Here is a 17,482-nt window from a genome sequence, read left to right on the forward strand (position 1 = left end):
ATAAAGAGCAGTGTATTTTGAATAAATCAGAGTTTTACTCTCAGGAGTTGGTCCTCACGAAGCTCTGTATAAAGAGCAGTGTATTTTGAATAAATCAGAGTTTTACTCTCACAGCCTTCTGGTCAGAGTCTCTTCATTCCCATCCTGCCTCGACAGCAGGGAGAAATTCTTCCCAGAGAGAGGGACTGACATTGGAAAGGGCTGCCCAGGGAGGGTTGGAGTCCTGCTCCTCAGCCCCAACCCAATCCAGGGTACAGAGGATGGGAGTTGGGTTTTGGGGGTCAGGGGGTGCTGGGGGTTATTGGAAGTTTTCCATTCGTGTGGTTTCTGCTTCTCTCCATGGCCCCTCTCAGGGTTTAGGATGGACTGTGGGTCTCAGATTCAGTCAAAGAGAGAAATGGAGAGCTTCTAGCCAGGAAAAAGCCTGGGAAAGAGCTGGAGAGAATGTAAATAATTCTTTATCTCTCTTGTTGTTCACATTGTTTATAGTTAAGTTCCATCACTTTGCACCAATGCTGTGGGTTGTTTTCACTTCAGGACCAATGGAGTTGGTCCTCACAAAGCTCTGTATAAAGAGCAGTGTATTTTGAATAAATCAGAGTTTTACTCTCAGCAGCCTTCTGATCAGAGTTTTCTCATTCCTGTCCTGCCTTGACAGCACCATGGAGCCCTCCAGGCCCTTCTCCACCAGGGCTGGAAAAGCCTCCAAGGCCACCAAGGATTAACCCAGCAGTGACAAGGCCACCACGACCCTGTCCCCAAGTGCCACAAACCCGTGGATTTTAAATCCCTCCAGGGGTGGGGACTCCAGGACAGCTGTGCCAGGGCTTTACAACCCTTTCCATGAAGGAATTTTCCCAATATTCAACCTAAAACCCCCCCAGCACAGCCTCTTGTCCTGTTGTCCCCTGGGAGCAGAGCTTGACCCGCCCTGGCCGTCCCCTCCTGTCAGGAGCTGTGCAGAGCCACAAGCCCCCCCTGATCCCCCTTTTCTCCAGGCTGAGCCCCTTCCCATCTCCCTCAGCCCCTCCTGGGGCTCCATCCCAGCATTCCAGCCCCTCACCCCAGCCTGGAGCATTCCCTGGGGTGCTGTGACCCTCACTGCCACCCCCAGCCTGCCCCGGGGATGCTCCAAGGAAAACATCCCAGCCCAGGGATGTTCAAAGCTCAGGACACTCGCAAGAGAAGAGGAACAACTGGAATTATTCTCTTTAATCACACTGGCAGGGCAGAGCTGTCCTACCTCACCCTCAGCACCACAGCAATCCTTGGATTTCCTCTCCAAATCTTTTCCCAACCTTCCTTTCCATGGGCAGCCTTGGCCCCCAAACCCCTCCAGCAGCCCAAATCCCACAGTTCCTGCTCCCCCTCAGACAGCCCCCCTGCTCTTCCTCCCAGGAGCATGAAGCTCGAGGAGAGAGTCCCAAACCCCACAGGAACCTGAATTTGGGGAAAATTTTTCATGATTTGGGATTTTCAAACCCCATTGTTCAGATTGGGCCTGAAAGGGGATTTTACCCCACGCTCCAGCAGCAAACTGGGGAAGTTTCTGCTCCTGGACCTGGGATCTGTGCAGGGATGAGGAGCACAGCTTTCCTCTTGGGAATGAGACAGGATGGGACAGAAAAATTCAGCGTTCCCAAAGCAGTTCCACTCCTCAGACACTCCCTGTCCTGTCCCACACCTTCCCCACCATCCCAAGGGATGCAGCTGTGGCTTTCCGTGACCAGAACCAACAACGTTCCCCCTGCCAAGCTGTGGATAAACAAATCTCACCGCTGGATATTTAAATATCAGCCCCATCCCAGCACCAACCTGAGGATCCAACACCTCCATGTGCAAAGTCCTGGTTGTATTTGGTTTGGGAAAGTGCAAGACACGGCAGGGACACGGGGCTGGAGCCTGGGCAGGAGATTGGCAGCCAGGAACCCCTCCAAGGCCTTTCCAAGGATCTCCAGGGGTGCCAGCAGGTGGGAATGAGAGCTCTGTGGGCTTCCCAGGAGCCTCCTGAGGCACGAGGATAAAGCAGCACCTGCTCGTCCCAGCCATTCCCGAGCAGGGATTCCCATTCCTCAGGGATTGGGATAACCAGGAGCTCTTCTCCCAAAATCCCCAGCCTGGGCTGCTCCCTGTGGGGAGTTCTGGGCTGGAGCTGCTTCCAGAGGGGTGGGAAGGGCCCAGCCCAGCCCTGCTCAGAGCACCTGCTCCGTGCTGGAGGAGGAAATGTCCAGCAGCCTCCAGGCCATGTAGGGGTTCAGCTCGTCCTGGTCCCGGCACAGGGCCCACACGTAGAGCATCCGCAGCACCTTGTCCTGCCAGGAATGCCAGGCATGGGGGCACGGCCACGCTGCCACCAGGGCACCCTGAGCTGCTTCCAGCCCACAGCTCCCATCCCTCCAACCCCACAGCTCCCATCCCTCCAACCCCACAGCTCCCATCCCTCCAACCCCACAGCTCCAATCCCTCCAACCCCAGAACTCCAATCCTTCCAACCTCAGAACTGCCATCCTTCCAAGCCACAGCTCCCATGCTTCCAGCCCACAGCTCCCATCCCTCCAACCCCAGAACTGCCATCCCTCCAACCCACAGCTCCAATCCTTCCAACCCCACAACTCCAATTCTTTCAACCCCAGAACTCCAATCCTTCGAGCTCTTTCCAACCCCAGAACTCCAATCCCTCCAACCCCACAACTCCAATCCTTTGAGCTCCAGGCCTAAAACTCCAATCCTATCAACCCCAGAACTCCAATCCTTCAAGATCCTTCCAATCCCAAAACTCCAATCCTTCAAGGTTCTCCCAACCTTAAAACCCAAATCCTTTGAGCTCCCTCAAACCCCAGAACTCCAATCCCTCCAACCCCAGAACTCCAATACCTCTGACCCCAGAACTCCAATCCTTCAAGGTTCTCCCAACCCTAAAACCCAAATCCTTCAAGCTCCTTCCTAGCCCACAACTCCAATCCATCGAGCCCCTTCCAAGCCCTAATCTCTGGGGATTTGAGGCTCCCCTCTCCCTAAACCTCCCCATGTTCAATATTCAGCAGCTGCTCAGCACTTCCACCCAAGCCCAGGCTCGTGATTAAAGCTGAGCTGTGGGCTCCACTGGAGAATTTGAATTCATCTCCCTGATTTATTGCAGCTCCGGAGGAATCCGACAGCAAACAGACTTTGATATCCTGTTCAATAATTATCCCATCAATATTTATCTCCCAGGAATGCAGGAATTTCATGCAGGGAATCACTGGATCAGCTCTTCCTGCCCTGGTTGTGAATCAGCCCAGAGCAGCCCCATCATTCTAATGAATCCCATTTTTCCAGCCTGGACCAAAGGCCAGGACTGCAAAAGCCAATATTTGTTAAATGCCTGTATTAATTCCAAGGAAAATGTGCTGGGAAGTGGCAGCTCCAGCACTGTCCCTATGTCCCCATGAGGTGTCACTGAGCCACTGAAGCCCAGGACAGGTTGGAGCTGCCACTTCCCAGCACATTTTCCTTGGAATTAATACAGGCATTTAACAATTAATACAGGCATTTAACAATTAATACAGGCATTTAACACCCTGGAAGGTGCCAGGGATTCCCAGGGCACTCTGGAAGGTGCCAGGGATTCACTGCCCAGATCATTCCCTGCTCCCTAAGAACCTCCCCGAGCCTGAGCTCCAAGCAGGGGTGGGCGTTCCCTGTAGGATTTTCATGGAATTCAGGCATTCTCTGTGAAGTGTGGGGTGCATTTGGGGTTTTTTCCAAATCCAGGGACTGAACTCTGCTCCCAGCCCGTTTGCCAGAGGGCTCAGCTCTGCCAGCGCCCTTCGGGAAAGGAAAAGGGGGAGGAAAACCCAGCAGGGCGAGGTGGGAATGGGATGGAGCTGGAGCTGCAGTGCGAGACCCCAAAGGTGTCCAGACCCCAAAGGTGTCCAGACCCCAAAGGTGTCCAGACCCCAAATGTGTCCCAGACCTCAAACATATCCCAGATCCCAAACGTGTCCCAGACCCCAAATGTGCCCCTGACCCCAAACGTGTCCAGATCCCAAACATATCCCAGATCCCAAACGTGTCCCAGACCCCAAATGTGTCCCAGACCTCAAACGTGTCCCAGATCCCAAACATGTCCCTGACCCAAAATGTGTCCCAGATCACAAACATATCCCAGATCCCAAACATGTCCCAGACCCCAAATGTGTTCAGATCCCAAATCTGTCCCAGATCCCAAACATGTCCCTGACCCCAAACATGTCCCAGCCCCCATACACATCCCAGACCTCAAATATGTCCCAGATTCCAAACATGTCCCAGACTCCAAACATGTCCAGATCCCAAACATATCCCACACCCCAAATGTGTCCCAGATCCCAAACATGTCCCAGACCCCAAATGTGTCCCAGACCCCACACGTGTCCCCACTCACCGGGTCCCCTTCCACCACCTCCCCTTGGTGGTTCTTGATCACCATCACCACCTGGGCCTGGAAGGTGATGATCAGCACTGGGCCCTGCTCCATCATCTTCCCCATGGCCAGCTGCAGGGAAGAGAATTCCACGGAGATCCATCACCCCATTCCTGCAGGGCCACGGAAGAGTTCCCACCACCCCACACACCCCCAGCGGAGAGATCACCCCATTCCTGCAAGGTCTGCAGTGGGAGATCCCAAACGTGTCCAAATCCCAAATGTGTCCAGACCCCAAACATGTCCACACCCCAAACATGTCCCAGACTCCAAACATGTCCCAAATCCCAAATGTGTCCAGACCCCAAACATGTCCAGACCCCAAACATGTCCACACCCCAAACATGTCCCAGACTCCAAACATGTCCCAAATCCCAAATGTGTCCAAATCCCAAACATGTCCAGACCCCAAACATGTCCCAGATTCCAAACACGTCCCAGACCCCTAACGTGTCCCAAACCCCAAACCTGTCCAAATCCCAATCATGTCCAGACCCACAACCCAAACGTGTCCCAAATCCCAATCTTTCCCCACACCCCAAATGTGTCCAGACCCCAAACATGTCCAGACCCCAAACAGGTCCCAAATCCCAAACATGTCCCAGACCCCAAACGTGTCCAAATCCCAAATGTGTCCAGATCCCAAACGTGTCCCAGACCCCAAACATTTCCAGACTCCAAACACATCCCAGACCCCAAGCGTGACCAGACTGGAAGAGTTCCCACACCCCAGACATTTCCAGCTCCCCTTTGGCTGTTCAATCACATCAATTCCATCATTCTGATATGATGGAAAAGCTGTTTCCCAAAAAAATTCCAAGTGAAAACATGGGAACTTTCAAAGCTTTCCCCAAAGTGTTGTGGATTTTTTCACTATTTTCCCAAGTCCAGCAATCTGGGAAATTGGAACGAGCTCTGCTCCGTGATTTCCAATTAGAAAGCAAAATCAAAGACACCCTGCTCGCCAAAAAAACGGAATTTTCTGAAGGAAATGCTTGGAATCAGAACATCCTGAGCTGGAAGGGACCCACAAGGATCAAACAGAGCCTTTTCTCCTGCTTTTAAATCAGTTTTTTTGCCAGGAAGTTGTTCTGAACCAGACAAAAACTGTATCAGAAAGACTTCAAGGTGGGAACCTTTTGTTTGCCAGATTTTTCCCCTCTATTCCCAGGCCATTCCATTAAATATTTTAAGACTTTATTCACTGGAATGCAAGAGGAGTGGAGATTCAAAATTCTTTTTTTTACTTTTAAAAACCCAGAAATCTTTTTTTTTTTTTTTACTTTTAAAAACCCAAAAATCCCTTTTTGCCCGTCTCTTGCATCCCCCTTTTTTTTTTTTTGTGGGAATGCAGGATGCCATGGGATGCTCTGCTGCTCTTTAGCGCAGGAATTTCTGCCTGTGCTGCCCCAAAAAGGAATTCACAGGGACTGAGGACAGCAGGATTTTCCTCTTTTGAAATGTTCCCAAACATTTCTGTTTTATCCCTAATAAAGGAAGCAGCACCAGGACAAGGCTGGGCTGTGTCACAAAGGAATAAATTTATTTATAGGGTGATTTTCCTGTTCCCTGAGGGAATTTCAACAGCTCTGCAACGTTCCCATGCCTGATCCCAGGGAATGAGCTCCATCCCAATGCACACCTGGAGCTCAATTTATTAGGAAATAAAAACCAGCTTTTCACCCAAACCCAAGCCTAGCTCAATTTTCAAGATATTTTAGATGCCATCCATAACCCCACAGCATCCAGTGGGATTGCAGCAGGAGTGTCCCTGATCAGAGCATCCCTCCCAGCCTTCCCGTTGGGATGATTCCTCAGGGCTGGGATCCCTGGGAATTCCTGTCCCTGGAACAGCTCCAGCTCCCCCCAAAAGCACCTGGAGAGCACCTGGAATGTGGCCAAGTCAGCCCAGAATCCCTGGCTTGGGTGGGAAGGACCTTAAAGCCCTTCCAGTTATGGGATTTTCCTTCCAGCACTGGGATTTCCCTTCCAGCACTGGGATTTCCCTTCCAGTTATAGGATTTCCCTTCCAGAAATGAGATTTTCCCCTCTAGCCCTGGGATTTCATTTCCAGCACTGGGATTTCCCTTCCAGCACTGGGATTTCCCTTCCAGCACTGGGATCTCCCTTCCAGAAATGAGATTTCCCTTCCAGCACTGGGTTTTCCCCTTCCTGCACTGGGATTTCTCTTCCAGCACTGGGATCTCCCTTCCAGAAATGAGATTTCCCCTCCAGCACTGGGATTTCCCTTCCAGCACTGGGATTTCCCCTCTGGGAGCAGAAAAGCCAAACCCCAGAGTTCAAACCCAGAATTCAGGGCAAAGAAGGTTGGATTTGCTGATCCCGGAGGATTTTTCCAACCTTCCTGATCCTAAAAAAAGCCCTGCTGAGCCCATGAGTTTAATTCCTCCCCCAGAAGAGAAGCTGGGCAGGGAACTCACGTCGATGTTGTCGATGTCCAGGATCCTGGAGTGGAACTGGAGCCCCAAAGCCTTGGCCTGCTGGATGGGATGGGCCAGCTGGCTGTAGGTCTGAGGGGTGAACAAATTTGGGTTGGGAATTGTTTGGAATTGTTCTGTCATCATCAAAAAAACAAAAACAAAAACAAAAACAACAAAAAAACCAACCAACCAACCAAACAGAAAAAAAAAAACCAAACCAAAAGAAAAAAAAAAAGGAATTTTTGCTTGGAGAGAGCCACCAAAAAAAAACCCAAAAAAAACCCACGAGAAAATGCCACATTTTTTGTAAATGTGCTGAAGGAAGGGATTAAAGAACTGCAGGAAATGGTCTGGGATTCACAAAAATCCCACTAAAATCCCACTTTTCCTGGGCAGAATGTGAGGAACTGAGAGCACCTGAGAGAGCTGAGGGACTCACAACTGGATGGAACAACAAGGAAAAACAGGGAAAAGCAGGATAAAGCAAGGAAAAGCAGGGAATAGGAAGGAAATCCAGGAAAAAAGAGGGAATTCAGTATCACAATCACCATCTCAGCACCCGTGGGATCCATTAAGAGGTTTTATCCCCCAGGTTTTCAGGGATAGGATTCCCATTTCCTCCCCTGGCTTATCTGACTGATTACTCTTGACTTGGAGCTTCACTTCCAATTCCAGCTGCCTTGGGAATGTTTATGATTTTGGGCTCACAAACTGCCCTGAAGCTGCTGCTTCCCTCCAGAGCAATCCAAGGTGTCATTCCCAAGGTTGCTGGAAGGAGGGAAGAGTCTCTGCTTTTAGACTGGATTATTGTTACAAAAAATAAAAAATAAAAAAAGCTCATCAGGATTTATTAAATTGAAAAAAAAATTGGCTCTCCCAGCCCTCTGGTGGTGGGGAACAGCACAGGGAATTCACTTGAAGAAATTCAGCTCTTGAATTATTTTGGATTTGGAAGAGCAGAATTATTTTGGATTTACAGCACGATAATTTTGGAGGAACAAAGACCCAAATAAAAGCCCACCAACACTGTCAGGAAAGGCTCTGCTTTCAGGAACTCCCTGAATTCCAACCCCTCAAAATAACCCCATTTTCATGGAAGAATCCCAAGTTTTGGGGAGGTTTTTGGGAGCTTCACTCACGGCCTCATAGCACCAGTCCTTGAGGATGTCGAGCTCTCCGGAGATCAAAGCCTGGGGAGGAAATCACACAGAAGATTTTAAAGCTCCTCCTATATCAAAGTGGGACTAATCAGCCCTTCCAGCAGCAAAACACCTTAAATCCCACATTTTGTGGGACTCCAGGGGGAAATTGGAGCTGCAAAGGGGAACAGCAAAAAGGATTTCGATAAAAACACAGGAGCTGAAGCCAAGGGACATAAACCTTTGGATAATTAAACTCTCTTAAAGCTCCCAGCTGAACCTTCCCAATAAATCTTCCTGTTCAACCTGCCAGAGAGGCAGCAGAGTTCCCAGAGCTCAGAAATCCTGGGATCAAACAGGAGCAGAGCTGCCATTTTCCACACTGAAAAATTCAGGGCACAGAAGGAACAGAAGAATCCCATGTTTGGCTCCTCAAGCCCCAGTTTTTCCAGTCTCTCAGAAGAATTCCTGCTTTATTTCAAATCCCTAATTCAGAACAATTCCTGCTCTATTTCAAATCCCAAATTCCCCCTGCCTTTCCTGCTGCAGTTACAGGGTGTCAGGGACCCACATCCATTTACAGTCACATCTCCCATCACTGAGTCCTTAAAAACCTCAAATTCCAAACACTTCCATGACCATTGGTCACAACCTGCTGCTCTTCCTAAATCCCAGATCATAAACCAGGAGCACATCCCAAATTTCTTTCCTTACCCCTCTGCTATCATCATTTGCTCACCCACTTCTTTCCGATCCCACCTCATTTGTTGTTTTCCAGGCCAAAAAAATAATTTATTATCTCACAGTTTGAACCCAAATGTGGGATCCAATTCCTCTCCCAAAGTTCTGTGCAAAGCTGGAGAAGCAAATCCTGTCCCAGCATTTGATTTTAGCAATGGAAAAGTTTTAAAAAAAAAGCATTTTCCATGGGGAAATAAAGGGGGAAATGAAGGGAAGGAATGGCTGAGTGACCTCCAGGACGTTGGGGATGATGTCCCGCTCACACTGCTTCAGGAAGCGATCCTTGTCGAAGGAGGGATCCACCTTGAGGATCTCCGTCAGCACCTCGGACATTTCTGTCTTGGAGAACAATCCCCCTGCAAAAACATCTCAGTGAGGTGCTGGCACTGCCACCAGCACCAGGAAACGGGGACAGAGCTCTGGGGACAGAAAAGAGAGGAAAACTCACCAGGAAATGGGGACAGAGCAGAGGGAGGAAAAGGGAAAAATCACCAGGAAACAGGGACAGAGCAGAGGGAGGAAAAGGGAAAAATCACCAGGAAACAGGGACAAAGCAGAGGGAGGAAAAGGGAAAAATCACCAGGAAACAGGGACAGAGCAGAGGGAGGAAAAGGGAAAAGTCACCAGGAAACAGGGACAGAGCAGAGGGATGAGAAGGGAAAAATCACCAGGAAACAGGGACAGAGCAGAGGGAGGAAAAGGGAAAAGTCACCAGGAAATGGGGACAGAGCTCTGGAGGAAAAGCCACCCTGGGAACGCTTCCAGCCTTGAAGCTCAAGCTGAGCTGGATCCCAAGCACTGCCCTCCCATCCCTGAACTGGAGAAGGAGCCAGGGATGCTGTGGGAGCTCTGGGACGTGCCCAGGGCTGGCAGCCCCAGAGCAGGGGCTGAGCAGGGGCTGAGCAGAGGCTGAGCAGGGGCTGAGCAGGGGCTGAGCAGGGGCTGAGCAGGGGCTGAGCAGGAGCAGAGCAGGGGCTGAGCAGGAGCAGCAGGAGCAGAGCAGAGGCTGAGCAGGGGCAGAGCAGGAGCAGAGCAGGGGCTGAGCAGGGGCAGAGCAGGGGCAGAGCAGGGGCTGAGCAGGGGCTGAGCAGGAGCAGAGCAGGGGCTGAGCAGGAGCAGCAGGAGCAGAGCAGAGGCTGAGCAGGGGCAGAGCAGGAGCAGAGCAGGGGCTGAGCAGGGGCAGAGCAGGGGCAGAGCAGGGGCTGAGCAGGGGCAGAGCAGGGGCTGAGCAGGAGCAGCAGGAGCAGAGCAGGGGTTGAGCAGGAGCAGAGCAGGGGCTGAGCAGGGGCTGAGCAGGGGCTGAGCAGGAGCAGAGCAGGGGCTGAGCAGGGGCAGAGCAGGGGCAGAGCAGGGGTTGAGCAGGAGCAGAGCAGGAGCAGCAGGAGCAGAGCAGGGGCAGAGCAGGGGCTGAGCAGGGGCAGAGCAGGGGCTGAGCAGGAGCAGCAGGAGCAGAGCAGGGGTTGAGCAGGAGCAGAGCAGGAGCAGCAGGAGCAGAGCAGGGGCTGAGCAGGAGCAGAGCAGGGGCTGAGCAGGGGCTGAGCAGGAGCAGAGCAGGGGTTGAGCAGGAGCAGAGCAGGGGCTGAGCAGGAGCAGAGCAGGGGTTGAGCAGGGGCTGAGCAGGGGCTGAGCAGGGGCTGAGCAGGGGCTGAGCAGGAGCAGAGCAGGAGCAGCAAGAGCAGCAGGGGCAGAGCAGAGCAGGAGCAGAGCAGCAGCAGCAGCAACAGCAGGAGCAGCAGGAGGAGCAGGAGCAGAGCAGGAGCAGAGCAGGGGCAGAGCAGGACCAGAGCAGGAGCAGCAGGAGCAGCAGGAGCAGCAGCAGCAGCAGCAGCAGCAGCAGGAACAGCAGGAGCAGAGCAGGAGCAGAGCAGGGGCAGAGCAGAACAGGAACAGCAGGAGCAGAGCAGGAGCAGCAGGAGCAGCAGGAGCAGCAGGGGCAGAGCAGGAGCAGCAGGGGCAGAGCAGGAGCAGCAGGGGCAGAGCAGAGCAGGAACAGCAGGAGCAGCAGGAACAGCAGCAGCAGCAGGGGCAGAGCAGAGCAGAGCAGGAGCAGCAGGACCAGAGCAGGAGCAGCAGGAGCAGCAGGAGCAGCAGAAGCAGCAGGAGCAGCAGGAGCAGCAGGAGCAGCAGGAGCAGAGCAGAACAGGAACAGCAGCAGCAGCAGGGGCAGCAGCAGCAGCAGGGGCAGAGCAGGAACAGCAGGAACAGCAGGGGCAGCGGGGCTGTCCCGTACCCAGCAGGCCGGTGACACGGTCGGTGACGGCGCGCGACGCGCGGATGAAGGCGTTGTCGCTCTCGTCGTACTTCATCTTCATCTCAAAGAACCCTGCCAGGGGAACACAGAGCTCAGAGCCCGCCCAGCTCACCCCTGACACTAAAAGGGGATTTAGGGTTAAAAGGAAAATTAAGCTTTGTAGGCCCCGAAAAGAAAAATAAATACCCTGAGTACATGAATTCCTTGTACCTTGCTAGAACTGCACCTGTGTAGCTAGTACAGGATAAATGATATAATTGTTAGATGTGATGATTGGTTAGTAATTAAATATAATTACTGTTTAATCGTAATGAGAAACTGTGGTCAGGGGCCTAAGACAGATCATGAGAAACTCATGTCAATGTATACAACAGAACAATGTAAGTTTAATAATTAATATGTAAGTTAAATGTAAGAATAATAATGAGAAACTGTGGTCAGAGGCCTAAGACAGATCACGAGAAACTCATGTCAATGTATACAACAGAACAATGTAAGTTTAATAATTATTATTTAAGTTATATAAAGATCAAATATAAAATTTCAGCTTTCAGCTCAAAAGCCACGTCGGATTTGGGTCTGCACCCCTGATTCCCAGAGCTCTCAATAAAAGCACCTGCATAGAATCATATCCTGTGCTGATGTGTGTTCCTGCAGGGAATGTCCTGCAGGGTCCAACCTCTCCTCAATCCCTTTGTTCAGCACCAGGCACCAGCTGGGAGTTGGTTTTCTCCCCATTTTATTCCCCATTTTTCTCCCCATTTTATTCCCCATTTTTCTCCCTGTTTTATTCCCCATTTTTTTCCCATTTCCCCACAACGTTCTGATCTCTCAGCAACTCCTCCTCTGCTAACACTCAGATTTAACACCTCTGGGAATGGTATTTATCCAGTGGAACGAGCAAATTCAGGATTAGGCTCACTCTGAGCAGTGGTGGAGCGTCCATCCCTGGAGGTGGCACTCAGGGCCCTGGGGGTGACAGGGTGGGAACAGGGACAGGTTGGACTTGAAGGTCCTGGAGGTGTTTTCCAACCTCAATTCTGGGATTGTCTCCGGGGCATTTGCACTAGGAACAGCCTCAGATGATATCAAAGCTGAGCTTTACATTCCAGAGAGATCACAGGATTTTTATTTTTTTTTGTTAAAGTGTTTCACCAATTTGGAAGTTGTGTGAAACTCCCTCGATTTTTTCAGGATTTTCCTTGTTTTAAGCTGCAGCTGGGGAGGAGCAGAGCTGTTTTCTCTGTCCCTGGTGCCAGAACAAAGCTGAGGAGGGAGGAACAGGAAACCCCACGAGTTCAGCTCCCTCTGAGCAGGGTTTGCTGCTCCCAGCACAGATGGAGCAGCCTGGAGGAGCTGCAGAGCTCTCAGCTCTGCCTCCAAACCCACAGAGAAAAGTCGGAATTCGGGATTTGGAATTTGAGATTTGGAATTTGGGATTTGATGGGAGCAGATCCAGGAGGGAGCAGGGCTGGGAAGGGAATGTGCTCAACTCACTGTTGAAAACCACGTTGTTGTCCTTGAAATCTTTCCACTGCTGGTACCACTTGGAGTCTTTATGCAGCACCATGCCCATGGCTTCCCTAGAGAGGGCAGAAAACAGGGATAAAATGTGGATATTTGGGAAAAATTAACTTGTAACAAATACAGACAACACCCTGAGGAATATCCCTGCAGCACTTGGCATCACTGAGGCTGAGACAGCACAGAAATGATGAGCTCAATTACAAGATAAATTATGGCCTCATCAATTACAAAATAAATTACCCCATAAATGATAGCCCCATAAATGATCCACCAGACAAATGAAGCACCAGACAAATAAAAAAACCAAATAAATAAAACATCAGATAAACAAAACTCTAGATAAATAAAGCAGTAGACAAATAAAACTCAGAGGAGAAAAGCAGCCCAGAAAAAAGGAGCTCAGCCTTAGTCCAGCAGCAGGAAGTTAAAACTGAACACAAAACAATGCTCAGCTCAGAACATTAAATTTCCCCTTTAGAATTTGAATTTTCCAGGAAGATCCGGGATTATCCACTCCTGCTGGGAATGTGCTCCCATCCCACAGCTCCTGGATTTTCATCCCTGATCTGGTTTTTACCTTTTCCATCCAATTACACACAGAAATATTCCCCCCCCAAGAGGATCCCCCACGTACTCATTGGCTTCAAACACTCGCTGCTCTTTAATCCTCTCTCCGGAATATTCCGTCCGCTTCCGGAGCCGCTCCGGGCGTCTGTAGGGACCAGTTTGTCCCAAAACACTCTCATCTATTTCTTTCTTAACAGTTTCTACTCCCTGCAAGGCAAACAGCCCCGTTAGTGTGGATTTATTGCTCTTCCAGAAGCTGAAAAATCCCATCCTGCAATGGTTCGGGAGAGCAAAAGGCCCTGGGCACTGCCAGGGCTGGGGCAGGCACAGCTTGGCAATAAAACATTGGCTGTTTTCTGTATTTCCTGCAAAAAGAGGGATTTAAGGAAGTTTAAATCACGCTGGAGAGGAATATTTTCCAGCCTGCAGCACGCAGCTCCCCAGGAGCTCAGCCCTGCCAGGTGCACAGCTCACAGGGGAGGTGCCTGCTGGATTTCACCCCAAAGCTCCCCAAAAAAAGCCACTCCCGAGGCTCAGGGAGCTGAGGGAGCAGTACCTGGGAGATGGCTTTGAAGGCTGCAGTCCTGCCCAGCTTCTCCCCTCCCCTGGTCACCGACTCTGCAGACTGTTTGGCCGTTTTGGCAGCTTCCTCCACCCCCTCCTTGATCTTCCTGCCCAGGTCACTCCTGCTGACCTCATCCAAACTCTGCAAGGGAAAAAAAGGAAAAATCAATGCAGCTCCATCCCTCATCCCCTCTCCCGGAGCCCCTTTACCCCTGCCAGGGGCTCTGAGCTCTCCCTGGAGCCTTCTCCTCTCCAGCTGAGCACCCCCAGCTCTCCCCAGAGGGGCTCCAGCCCTGGGAGCAGCTCCAGGGGCTCCTCTGGACTCTCTCCAGCAGCTCCACATCTTTATTTTGGGCTCCCAAAGCTGCAGGTGGGGTTTCTTTCTTCTCCATCCCTCAGATTCCAGGGGAATCCCTGGCTGGGTTTCCTCTGACCACACCCAGTTCATTATTTTATGAATGCCTCTGGTTTTAAAAGCTCCAGGAACAGCAGGAGCTGCCAGCAATAATGACAATTCCAGCCCCCCAAAAGCCCAACTTCAGCAGAGCTGCCCTGAGGAAAAGTCCTTTTACCTCTTTAACTGTCCCTGTTATTTCTTCAAGTTTCTTTTTAATCACTTCTGAGGTCTTCACTGTTTCAGACTCAATGGTTTTCTGGGGGAAAAGAACATTAATCAAGAGACAGAAACTACTGAAAGCCAGCTTGGAATGGAGCACAATCCATTAAGGCTGGAATTGAGGGCAGAAAAAGCAACATTTCAGGAGTTCATGGCCTGAGTCAGCAGCAGCAGCAGCTCAGCTTTGCAAATGATGATGTTCAGAGCACTCTGAACAGTGCAAAAAAAACCATTTGATGCTCAATTTAATGCCTCATTATTTGATCTGCTCAGAAATGCAGCCAAGTGTCTGCTGGAAAGACTTTCCATTAAAAAAAAACAAACTAACTAAAAAAAACCCACAAAAAAATCCCCCAAACATTCCAACAAATAAACACTCTGAGGCATCCATTTAAGAGTGAGTGCTTCCAGCCAAGCAGAACTTCTCCTGAACAGTTCAGCTGTGGATTGAAACGTTCACCCAGAGCAGTAAAAGCTCAATAAAGCAGGGAACAAAGCAGGGAACAAAGCAGGGAACACCCAAACACTCACATATTTCCTCCTTGCTTCCCGCAGCGCATCCGACTCCTCCAGCTTTTTCGCTTCATCTCGGAATTTTTTAATGCTTTCCTTCATCTCTTTGTTTTTGGCCAACTCCTGTTTGATGTTCTCCACAAAACCTGAGATGAATCCCTTCCTTCCTCCCGAGGAGTAGCATCTGGACTGGAGAAAAGCATTCCATGTTGGAGAATCCCAAGGAATTGGAGCAAACGGGACTCAAATAATTCAAGTTTTGAAGGCAGGAGCTTGACGGGCTTGAGGCAAGCCCTGGATTGCTTTTTTGAACGTGTGGAAAACGTGGAGCTACTTGGAAAAGCAGCAGCTGAGCCTCCAAAGAGCCACATGGCCAATGGATTTCATGGAATCTCCAGATGGATTGGGTTGAAAGGGCTTAAATCCCAGGCAGCTCCACCCCCTGCCACGGGCTGGGACACCTCCCACTATCCCGGGCTGCTCCAAGCCCTGTCCAACCTCAGCCGCCCCAAAAATTTCTTGAATTCCATTCAAAAAGTGAAGATTTTCAGCCTGGAACTGGCACTTCCCAGAGCCACATCCCCATCCAGCTCAGGACTCTGCTGAGAACACAATTTGGGGTGGAAATGGAATAAATTCAGGTGGGACCAACCTGAGGGGTGCCCAGGGCAGGGCTGCTGATCCTGTGCAGGGAACTCCTGGGGAAGGCAGGGATGGGATAACGCCTGGAGAGCAGCCACAGGCCACTGAGGAGACATTTCTGCAAAAAACCAGCACAGCAGGAGCTCAGGGAATGCCCCAAGAGCTGCCAGCACCCGGATTTGGGACAGCAGCGATGCACAAATCCACGCTGGAGCTGAAACGTGAGAAGCACAAGGGTTTTTTTTTTCTGGGAAAACTCCAAGCACAACTTTTTTCCCAGCTCTGGAGGATCCCAGAACCATCCCTGGATGGTTCTGCTGCCCTTGCCAAAGTCAAACCTGCAGATTCCAGCTCTGGAGGATCCCAGAAAAATCCCTGGATGCTTCTGCTGCCCTTGCCAAAGTCAAACCTGCAGGTTCCAGCTCTGGAGGATCCCAGAACAATCCCTGGATGGTTCTGCTGCCCTTGCCAAAGTCAAACCTGCAGGTTCCAGCTCTGGAGGATCCCAGAACAATCCCTGGATGCTTCTGCTGCCCTTGCCAAAGTCAAACCTGCAGGTTCCTGTTCTGGAAGGGGTCAGGGCTCACAGCAGGGGAAAATCAGGGAAATCCCACAAAAAAAATCTGTGTTTGCTCAAGAACAGCACAAGAAGCTGGGGGCAGGAGAGCTCCCGGCCACGGGCACGAAGGGATCAGAAATCCCACAGATCCCGGCCAAAGGCACGAAGGAGCAGGAATCCCGCAAATCCCGTGTCACACCGGGCACGAAGGCAGCAGGAATCCCGCAGCTCCCGGCCAAGGGCACGAAGGGAGCAGGAATCCCGCAAATCCCGTGTCACACCGGGCATGAAAGGAGCAGGAATCCCGCAAATCCCGTGTCACACCGGGCTCATCCCGGCCCCTCCGGCTCACGGTGCGCTCCGTATGCGGCTCCCGCCGCTCACGGCAAAGCCGCCCCGGCGAAACCCCGGGAGCCCGGAGGGGTTGGGCTGGAGGAGCCTCGACCCCTCCCAATCCCGGGGACACGGCCCCGCCGGGGCTCATCCCGCCGGGCCGGGCGGGAGCGGCGGCGGGACCGGGCCCCGCCTGGCCCGGGTGTCCGCACCGGGGGCTGCCAGCGCCGGGCTGGGTGCGGGACAGCCCCGCCGGCCCGAGAGGCCCCGCCCCGGTGCCGGCCCGGTGCCCCCGCGCTCACCCGGCACCCTCCGGCCGCCGCCATCGCCCCGCGCGCCCCGTGACCGCCGCGCGCCGCCGCGCCGTGACGTCACTGCCGCGCGCCGCCCGCGCCACGTGGCCGCGACCGGCGGCACCGGGCGGGACCCCCGGGGCTGTCCCGGACCCTCCCCGGGACCATTCGGGACTGCCCCGGACCCTCCCCGGCCCCACCGGGACCCCCGGGACTGTCCCGGACCCTCCCCGGGACCATTCGGGGCTGTCCCGGACCCTCCTCGGGACCCCCGGGGCTGTCCCGGACCCTCCCCGGCCCCACCGGGACCCCCGGGGCTGTCCTGGACCCTCACCGGGCCCAATTCGGGGCTGTCCCGGACTCTCCCCGGGACCATTCGGGGCTGTCCCGGACCCTCCCCGGGACCATTCGGGGCTGTCCTGGACCCTCCCCGGCCCCACCGGGACCCCCGGGGCTGTCCCGGACCCTCACCGGCACCATTCGGGACCCTCCCCGGCCCCATTCGGGGTTGTCCCGGGCCTTTCCCGGCCCCACCGGGACCCCCGGGGCTGTCCCGGACCCGGCCTGGCCCCACCGGGGCTATCCCCTACCCTCCCCAGCCCCACCGGGAACGCCCCGGGTCTCCCCCATGCCCCACACCTGATCCGTTTACGTTAAAAGCGTTTCCTAGAGGAAAAGGAAATCTCCACTGCACCTGCACCAAGTGTCCCTTACCCGCCTGGGCCAGACACCCCCACAGGAAAGAAAAAAAAGAGATTTTTAACCCCATTTGCAGCCCAGGCCTTCTCAATGGCATTAACACAACCCAGGGGAGATTTTTTAAAACCAGCATTGCCACTAGAGAAAAACCTT

The 17,482-nt window shown here is 52.6% G+C and overlaps 1 protein-coding gene across 1 annotated transcript; it reads right to left on the bottom strand.

Annotated features, from left to right (window-relative positions):
• Positions 1-1,197: 1,197 nt before the first annotated feature.
• On the bottom strand, positions 1,198-16,697 carry TIMM44 (translocase of inner mitochondrial membrane 44). The gene is made up of 13 exons (XM_077788836.2): positions 16,640-16,697; positions 15,456-15,563; positions 14,822-14,992; positions 14,247-14,327; positions 13,667-13,816; positions 13,178-13,317; positions 12,514-12,599; positions 10,996-11,088; positions 8,997-9,121; positions 8,025-8,075; positions 6,886-6,975; positions 4,406-4,516; positions 1,198-2,312 (listed from the first exon to the last, which is right to left on the bottom strand). Exons 1-13 carry the CDS (start codon positions 16,661-16,663, stop codon positions 2,193-2,195), a joined length of 1,350 nt encoding a protein of 449 aa, XP_077644962.1. The 5' UTR covers positions 16,664-16,697; the 3' UTR covers positions 1,198-2,192.
• Between the last annotated feature and the right edge of the window lie 785 nt (positions 16,698-17,482).

The sequence above is a fragment of the Lonchura striata genome, chromosome 28 (genome assembly GCF_050655825.1).
Source record: "Lonchura striata isolate lonStrDom1 chromosome 28, ASM5065582v1, whole genome shotgun sequence".
NCBI classification, from domain to species: domain Eukaryota; kingdom Metazoa; phylum Chordata; class Aves; order Passeriformes; family Estrildidae; genus Lonchura; species Lonchura striata.

What these genes read in the sequence shown, in the direction of transcription:
- TIMM44 (XM_077788836.2), bottom strand. Translation starts at nt 16,663, where the DNA reads ATGGCGGCGGCCGGAGGGTGCCGG. An exon ending in TCATCCCCAACGTCCTGGAG is followed by an intron (nt 8,076 to 8,996) that starts GTCACTCAGCCA and finishes TTTCCTCCCCAG; the next exon opens with GCTTTGATCTCCGGAGAGCT. An exon ending in TGGACATCGACAACATCGAC is followed by an intron (nt 4,517 to 6,885) that starts GTGAGTTCCCTG and finishes TCTTCCCTGCAG; the next exon opens with CTGGCCATGGGGAAGATGAT.